At 34.1% G+C, this 9,838-nt stretch overlaps 1 protein-coding gene across 1 annotated transcript; it reads right to left on the reverse strand.

Moving 5' to 3' along the window:
- Positions 1-285: 285 nt before the first annotated feature.
- On the reverse strand, positions 286-6,530 carry GCG (glucagon). The gene is made up of 6 exons (XM_009996093.1): positions 6,433-6,530; positions 5,930-6,091; positions 5,089-5,142; positions 3,323-3,460; positions 1,024-1,167; positions 286-310 (listed from the first exon to the last, which is right to left on the reverse strand). Exons 1-6 carry the CDS (start codon positions 6,528-6,530, stop codon positions 286-288), a joined length of 621 nt encoding a protein of 206 aa, XP_009994395.1.
- Positions 6,531-9,838: the final 3,308 nt, after the last annotated feature.

The raw sequence follows: 9,838 nt of genomic DNA on the forward strand, positions 1-9,838 counted from the left end.
TCGTTAAATATAAATGGAGTTACTTCCGTCCTAATAAATGGAAAATATGAAGATATGGAACTTTCATAGTCATAAAGCTGTTAAGACAACCAACCCTTGAGAATAAGTTTTCCATATATAAACCTTTGGCAACACTAAAGTATAGTACAATTATTTCCTGGCATGCAAGGTGACATAGCTTTGTTACACCCAATATAAATGACAGAATACAGATTTCAGAATCTCTTAATAACTGGCAGTCGATGCAATGAAGATCTTCATTTATCCCATTTGTATTCTGCATTTTTACTGGTATTCTCCCAAAAGGTCCCTGGAAAAAAAGGGAAAAAAAGAAAAAAAGCAGCAGTAATTAGGAAATATTCTAATTCTCTTAAGATTTCTGAAATATGTGTGGAACATATTTTTTCTGTTTAAGAGTTAGCAGATGTTAATTCCACAGACCCTTCAATGCCTCTCTTTAATAGATTGAAAACAATTACTCCTAAAGGAAAAGCTTTTTAATAGTTTCTAATAGATTATTTTCCTAAGTTGTTTGTTTCAATGCTGAACTACAAACAAATACAAAACAGAAAAATGTTAATTAAATCTGTATTTTAACTATAGCTTCTAAATTTGTTGATACTATATTGGTTGTTTCAAATTTCCAAGATCAACTAGTCATTTTGGATGCTTAAGTAGTCAAAAGACTAAAAATTAATTTTTACAGAACGGGCATCCAACATTTAAAAAAATCTAGCCACTCATATGTGCCTTGAGTTGGCATTCTGTTATTTTTGGAAATAACTCTGCTCAAGTTAAACAGGAAACTATTAAATAGGTTCACCACTGATGCAAAATACAAATGATATTTGGAATCAGTTCTGTGTAGTGTTTTATCCTTGTTCAGCACTGTCTGTAACAAAGTTTGTAACACAGTTACAGGTATGTCAATAGCTAAGAGAAAAACTACCAGTATTTTCTGTATGTGTGACAAATACATTTAAACCCCTGGTATATTAAGAAGAACAATCAAAATTCAAGCACCTTTGGGTAACTTTTGTGTTAATCAGCCATTTTAGGAACTCTTTGGCAGCCATGTCATCAAGGACTTTGTTGATATCACTTGTGAAAGTGCCATCTGCATGTCTTCGGCCCATTTCTTCAGCCACAAGAGCATTCTCTGGGAAACTTCAAAGGGAAGAAATTATCAAACAATTTGCTGATCAAAATTAAAAAAAAAAAGTTTAAAAGGGCCTTATTACAGGATTCTAATACACTGCATGTTTCCTGTGATTTTAAGGAGTTAAGGGTTGAGTCTGATGTTGACTCATTACAGCACAATATATATATAAGCATATCTTTTGAAGAATTATTTTAATGACAAAATTAAGCATGGACATCTCCCTTTACCAGATGAGGACTGTTCCTTCAAATGAGTATTAATTTCTTTCTACCATTTTTTTTTAAAAACCGTATGTGCAAAAACGTATCTTAGTCTGCAGTGTCTGTGCCAAGTAGAACAGGCATCAATAAAACTCACAGTAGATTTACTAAGAATCATTATTTGAGAAATAAAACTACTAAAACATTATAGTAAATTTTTCATACTTTTTTTTCTGTTTTAATTGGACTTAGGTCCTAGTTACATACTTACAATTAGATTGCACAAGTATTTAGATGTTAAGAGCAACAACTTTTTTTGGGGTGTTAATATAACTCAATTATAACACCTGTATAAAATTTATGTGCTTGTTCACTGTAAAATAGTATTTTATATTTGGAATCAGATCCTGATTCTTGCTCTAGCTTTTTTTTCACCCTTAGAATACTATTATGCCTCATTAAAAAAACACACAACACTTTCCTCTCTAGTTTAATCCTATCAAATATAGAAGATTTTAATGAATTCCATTACTGTGGTCTGATACTGAGCACACTGTGCTCTGGGATCAATGACAGGCAGACTGGTTTCTTTCATGCAATAATTTAAGGACAGCTATATACAAGTTTAACCACAAATAATACTAAATATTGGGAAGCAGAAAGGCAGTCTACATTTAGTTGTCCATCTATGTTTCTAAGCTCAGTTCACCACTGCTAGCCTGAAATCTCTCTTCCAGCTAATAAAATACCCTAATTTCTGCTCATGAAAATAAAGCATGACAAAAAACCAACTGCAAATCTGGACATCACTAGGAAGTGGCAACAGTGTTTCCCTTCTCTATATAGCTGACCTAATTTATTTAACTGTTTTGTTCAGGAAATCATCATTATTTACAAAATTTAATTTTACCTATTTACTCTTCCTTGACTACAACACACAATCTCATCTTACAAATTTATTTTATTGTTATTGGTGTTTATTATTTTTATATAGTGAGAAAGACTTACATAGTACTTTACAGCTGGTAGAATATATCATCAGAGGATGAACTGAAATCCCTGCCCCGAAGAGCTTACAGTCTAAAGGCACAAATAAGTACAAAACAGCTAAAAGGTGTGCAGTGGTATATACATGGTATAGCTCCTAACCATGCAGAGTTGGAAATATGATGGGACAGAAGGTGCCTGCAGGAGATTGAAGGTAAGGCCATTCTAAGTGTAAGACTATAATGAAAAAAGATGTAAAGTTATGAGTGAGTAGTCAAGTGAGTAGAAAATTGAGAAATTTGCAATGAGTGTGTGGAGAACAAGATACTAATGAAATAAATCAGAGACATAGGTAGGTCAAAACTGTGGAGCACTGCATCCAGAAAACCTTGAATCATAGCAAGAGAAGTAGAAGCTTCTTAAAAAGGAAAATAATTCATAGTAGGAAATAATAATTATTTTGGCAGTAGCAACTTTGGGAGACTTTATGGAACATGGGAAGAGGAAAAGAAGTGATCAGTAAGTGCTGGGAATGATCACCAGCACATGGAGTACAGCTGATGACATAGGTAAAAATTTAATCCTGGAAATATTGCAGAAAAAAATGACTGTGAAAGGGAAAGAAAGAGTATTTTAAGATGACACTGACTTGAATAATCTCAGTGACAGTTAAGGAGACTGTAAGCAATGTTTCGTGAAGGGGGAAAGGTGGTAGTCAGAGGAAGTTTTAAATATGTTGACCTTAAATGTAACTTGACCTTTTAGCATGTAACAGCATTCTGAACAGGTTTGTTTTAGTATGTATTTAAACTTAATAAAGTGGTATTCTAACACTGAAAGAATATCTTCTATTGCAAAAGAAAAACATGAAGTACAGCAAGAGCGATCAAAACCACATCAAGGTTTCATCAGACTTGATTTCTAACCCCAAAAGAAAGGCAAAATTTAAGAATAGGAATGGATGGATTCTTACTCTCTTCTTCCTCGTCCATTGACTAACCAAGCAATGAACTCTTTGGCAGCTTGACCTTCCAAATAAGAGGTGATATCACTGGTGTAGGTGCCTTCAGCATGTCTCTCGAATTCAGCATGACGCTTGGAGATTGCATTGCTGAAAGAAGAGCAACAGTGTAGCAGCAGACAGCATAAGGACTTTGTTGGGTTTTTTTAACCTTTATTGATTTCTGTTTGACACCCACAAGAATAGCATTTCTTATTTCTTATTATTTTGCTTCTCAAATTACTCTTGATATTTTTCAGTTCTAAAGGCATTGTCTGTGCTATGCAATATAATTTTATGCAGAGATGCTTATCTACTACTTAACTAATGAAAGAAGGTGCTGAAAGCAAATATAGCTGCATTGGAATGGTCTAGATTAGTTAGCTCTGATCAACAAACTGTATTGTATCCTACAGACATACTTTTTGTTACCTCTTGTGTTAACCTAAAAATTTCCTTTAAGTCACTCCTCCTATCTTCATCTTCATTATTTCTTAGCCAAACTGTTCGGACCTAATTCTTCTGGAATGTATATTTAAAATTGATTTGTGAACATGCTTTTTCTCTTCATTCTGACAAAGTGATAATCTTGGACCAATTTCAAGCCTTATCACCTCCAGCTTAAGAGAGAAAGACAATTGCCTTCTCCCTCCTGTCATTATGCTTCTTTCTCTAACATAGAACAATATTATGTCACACTGTCCCTTAGGAAGGCAAACTGCACTTAGAAGTAGACATACTATGGAATATTTCCATGACTAAGTTCCCTAGCATTTCTATTTCAGAATTTGCTAATTTCTGCCCAATCTTCAGGGCCTGTAGCTCTTTCTATTATTTTTTATCTTACTGGGATTTCACCGTTCCTCCTTATTTAGTACCATCTGCACTTTTCATTAGCACGCTAACCAGTGTTGTTTGGAACATTTTGAATGAAACATTAATTTTCTTGAGATACGTGTTTCATTGAAGCTGAAACAACTGATATTGACATTGTTTTGAATTGAAAGGATCTTTGTGGTCCAGGATGTCCTCTTTGGAATTTCTGACAAAGGTGACAAAGGTGACAAAGGAAAAATGAAGACAGATACTTCAATCTGCTTAGCAAAAAAAAAAATAATACTGTTGTGTTTTTTTTTAATTGCTTTCAATTTTCCAGCCCCTCCCAGCTTCTCCCAAAAGCGCTGTCAAGAAACAAAATTCTGGCCTCTAGGAAGTCTTGTGTTCTCCCTTCCTATAATGAGCCATATATGTAACACAGGACTGAGGCACTTTGGGCTGAGCACTGTATCATGTTTTATCAGCTCTCTGTAAATTGGTGCCTGGCCATTTTCCTTTCATCAATCTCACTGGTTTTGTTTTCCTCAACATAATGTGGTGGGTTGTTTGTGGGTTTTTTTCTTTGTTTGGGATGTTTGTTTTTTTTTCCTTCAACCATTTTCTATTCCAAGTTGGTTTTTTATCTATTTCCCTACTCTCATTTATTACTTGGAATATCCTTTCCTGAAGTCTGTTCTCATCCTGTTGCATTCCTTGAAGCCCTTTCACACAGCTATAGAACACATGTATAGGAATAAATAATATTTCCTCTTTCCTTGTTAACACAGGTGTGAAATTATTCCTTTTGACATGTATTTCTTGGATTGTGCTACTACTGTAAAGAATACTAGTTGTTTTCCTTCTTGTTTAACAGAGAATGAGCTCAAACTGGTTTTGGTAAGAAGTTGTGGCAACTAGAATACCTTGAGGGCTGGTCCAGGAATTTGTCATTTTCTTTATCTTCTTGTCCTTGTTGGCTGTAGTGGAATTCCATAATCATTAGATCATTACTACCAGTACATTGCAGAATATGCATAAGTGGATATGATTTTATCTGTTATTACGTAAATATTATGATAAACAACCATGACTGATAGATTAATATTAAAAATAATTTCAGGCTTATGAATTTAAATTAATACAATATCTAGAAAAAAATTATACTTTTAAGACTTCCACAGGGATTAAAAAACATTAATATCATAGATTTTTTGATTCTGTGGACAGATCTGTATAACACAGGGCATAGACTTACATGCTTTTACATAATTCTTGCTCTCAGCTTGGTAGTGTGTGTATATTTTAAAAAAATGCCAACTGATCCCATAATTGTGATACTGGTAAAGTATCTATTGGTCAGTAAAACTTAAACCTTAGCTCTCTTTTCATAAAGGAACCTTCAGGATTAGAGTATTCATAGATAGTAAAGTTTTATTAAGGCCCAATGGACCAGACCTTTACATTATATTTATATATTTTATTCCTATTGAACTTAATTCACTGGAAAAATCTTCCCATAGAGACTGAGATAGTCTTTTTAGATGGCTTATCAGGTAATGTACTGATAGCACACTTGGTTTATCCAAATTCTTTTGACTGTTTTTTCGTATATTCCCCATTTCTAATAATGTATTAACATGTTTTCCTTAAGCACTTTACTTATGTGGTCTTTGATGGGAAGCTGAAATCAATAAATGGAAGTTAGCTAAAGTTTGGGCTGTTTCTGTATATGAAGATCTATAGCAATGTGATTAAAGTGCTTACCCATTTCTTTTAGTGCTCATTAACCATTGCACAAAGTCCTGAGCTCGTCTAGTGTCCAAGTACTTGCTGTAATCACTGGTGAATGTGCCTTGTGAGTGACGTTTCACTTCATTCAGCTGTCTAGATTCATCTAGTGGGTCAGACTGGGAAGCTTTGAATGATCTGGGAAAAGTTTAGAACTTGTTAATTGGCAATGATTACAGTATGCTCTACAGGTGAATTGACTACTTTTAAAAATACTATTTTATACTCACAAAGTTAAAGTAAGTGCACATTAATCACCAGCTAGCTAGTAAAATGAATCAACATGGCAGACTGGATACTGCACAATGACAAGGTCTTAGCTAGCTAAGGCAGCCATTGTAATACCAAAACTTTCTGTGCTAGACTTTGCAATAGTAAAAACGTTTGCCAATTCCATATTTTTATTTTTTTTTCCTTTCAGACTGTAAGAAAAAAAAGTCAGGCCAACTGTTTCTAGAAGTTTGAGCTAAAGAATTTACCTTGATTTCTCCTCTGTATCCTGAAGAGGATTTTGCCAGCTGCCTTGAACTATCATTAAAAGGAGCCCAGCAACAAAATAAACACTTTTGATTTTCATTGCCTGTCAAAACAGAAATAAGGCAACAAAGAAAAATTTAATAATCTTTACATACATCTGAATAAATTACATTGAGAAGAGACAACCTGAATGGTGATCTAAGCTTGATGATTTTGAGACCCCATTAGGATGGGGTCCACGTCCAGTAGATAGAAACTGTAGATTCAAAAGATGTAGTCTCTGTTCTAGTTTTTAGACTCTGGTTTCTATTCTAGAATGCAACGTGAGCTGAGAGCAACTGCATTCTTGTTTTCTTTTGTCATATGAGGATAAAGGTCTGTTTCTCCTTTGCTCTGTGTTCTGCTGATGGCAAGCATTAGATCAATTTCTATATTACTGTTTTATTGCAAAACAGGGGTATTGTGTAAATTTTGTTTTTTCCCCATCTCATTCACTAGAGAAAAAACAAAGCAAGTATCTGTCAAGAATACTATCACATTAGCAGCTCCCCATTCCTTCCTTCTGGCCCTCCAGCCTCCTTTTAAAAGTTTGTGTTTTCTTAAAAAAAATAACAGATCCTGCAGCAGTAGGCCTCTGGACTTACTAATGGCTTACTAGTAGGTGTGAGTCCTTAGAAAAATAACCACCAAACCATACAGTGGCTTGTATTCAATTAATGACAGGATGTCAAGTTTTGCTTGTTGCACTATTGACATCATACTTTATTTCAGCTTAAGGGCTTCCATTATGTGGCCATATAGGATACACAAGATATGGGGTATATAATTCATATTAATTGTAACTAACCAAAATGGAAATTTTGGCATTCCAGATGTAATTATTACTGTCACAGGTCATTCTATTGGCTTCAACCGTGTAACAGAAACGTCTACATTATTGTATGTGTCATCAAGTGCACTGTCATAGCTTGAGCAGTATCACTGACTTTAATGTGAGATTATTCAGTGTAAACTAGAGTTTTACAGTCTGTTCAAATGCTTTGATGATCCACAACTAAGCTGTGATTCCCTTACTTGTATTATTGACTGCTTTACTCATGCAAGTAGTAAAGTTATAACTTTTAGTGAATAGTCACAAATGCAAATAAGGCATTCTCTAATACCCTAATTATGTGTGCTACAGTTTTCATTATTTAATGTAGTAGTCTTAGTCTTAGTCTGTCATGATCCCCCATAGGACAAACTTGGTTGAACAAAGAAATCCAAAAGGAATTATGAGCAGCTAATGGCTAATAGACTCAAAAGTGCTTTGCATAAATGAGAGGAAATCTACTTACAAAATCAGCTAGTGTATATTGTTTATTTTTAATATTTTTGATCACTTAAACTTATGGAACGAATGTACCGAAAAGGAAATTAATTTGATTAGGTACTTTTTACCTTGATAAAGAAACAGAATATGCTATTCAGTCAATGGCTAAATGCTTATTAATTGAATGATAAACAGTAAATGCTCATTCATTCTAACTTTAAAATCATATGGATCACAATATTAATCTGCTCTAAAGCAACTGAAGTTGCAATGAGTTCACATCAGCAGAATGTCACTGGAAATAATTTCATCCTGTACTTGGGCATGTATTTGAAAAATCCCTTCTGCCATTCATGGCACTTTCCTATGGAAGTCTTTGTTACAGTCTGAAAAACAAAGGGAGATAGGAAAAGTGAGTGAATTGAAGTAAAGTGGTAGGTGGCAAAGTAAGATCCAGGCAAAAAAACAGCCTCCCCACTAAACATAATCTGCACTGAACTCCTCCAGCTCCACTGGAGGAGTTATTTATTGAAATTCAGTGACTTATAAAATAAGGAAGTTTGAGTGAAAACACTTATTCTCTACTGTAATGCCTTGTCACAATAGGCTGGATTTAAATATCTTGTGGTCTAGAGGAAGCCATAAGAAAGTTATGAAAGAAAGATGTGTAGAGATTTAGAATTGGCTCTGCAAAGAGCAGTGCAAATGGGCAGCTAGCTGAAAAAGTAAGCTGCATCAAAAACCTGACTGCTGTAGGACTTTTACTCTGCCCCAGTGTCAGTATCAAAGTATTTAAGGCAATAAAAAACATTAATAAAATCTTAATCAAACCCAGGAAAATAAATTGATGGAAGGAAGATTTTCTGATGGATCATGCTATTAAGTAATGGGAATCGATTTTCCTCTCTGCAACAGAAGCTACTGCCAGGGTTGCTCATTTTTTTTCATCAGTGTGTTTGGAGACTAATTTCTGCCTTCTATAATGTCCTCATATATGAAATTTGATGTCTACAGTTGCACATATCCTGTTATAGTACCAACAAATACCATAATGGCCATGTTGTCAGTCCTATTATAACTAAGTCTCTTTAAGTCTCTTTACACTGTTTCATTTGGAGATGCAATTTGGTGGTGCAACACTGACATCCAATGTTTATCCAAAGGAATGCATAATTTCACATTTCATAACCTTCCAACAATGGAGCAAAAACTCTGCCTGCTCTTTGGGAGACAACTCTACTGTGGTCACAGAAATGCTTTGACTGTACTGTAGTGCCCCCATGTTAGCTGATATAGCTGTAAATGCGTTAATTTAGACACTAAATACAGTCTGACCATTGCACCATGTGCAACTAAATTTACCCTGCTTAATGGGAAGCTAGCAGTTAACATTTACTTAACCTGAAAAACTAAAGAAAGAGTTTACATCTCTGTAGTCTTGTTAAACCATGATACAGATTAGGCACCTAAGTTACTGAGGTGGAATGAAAGAAATCATCTAGCCATTAATCCAGTCTCCTTATAGTAATATTAGACAGCAAAAGCTATCATTTTATATAAAACTTAACATCCCCCCACCCCAATTCAAAGCCCATTTTAGCCAGTAAACAGATATTCAGTAATTTCAATGTATCTTGGACTTAACCCATGCCTAAGTCCTATACAGCTTTCAGATGTCAACAGTCCCAATATGCCTTAAGAACATGTTTAATGTAAAATGCATGTTTAGCTTCTTTCTAAATTTTTCAGAATCAAAACCTGGGGAGAGTACTAAAAAGAAAAATGTATATTTTTATTTATTTATTTTTAAAATTAATACAGTTTTCAAGTAATAAAATTGTTCTTGATAAAATAAGCATTTTCAGAATGCTTGACATTTCTGTCAAGTATGTTCTTTTAAAAATGAAGAATCAGTTTTGTTTGTTCAATGTTTACTGCTTGCTATGGATAACCCAAGCAAGCAACAGCAGTTTTTGACTGCTGTTGAAGATGTTACAGTTTTTAAAGAAGAAATTGTTATTTTATTCTTGGGAACACAAACATATCTTGTAGATAAAAAATGATCAGCAAAATAATATTTGTTTAGTTTATTCCTG

This window comes from Chaetura pelagica, unplaced genomic scaffold (assembly GCF_000747805.2).
Source record: "Chaetura pelagica isolate M959 unplaced genomic scaffold, ChaPel_1.0 scaffold3, whole genome shotgun sequence".
NCBI lineage: Eukaryota > Metazoa > Chordata > Aves > Apodiformes > Apodidae > Chaetura > Chaetura pelagica.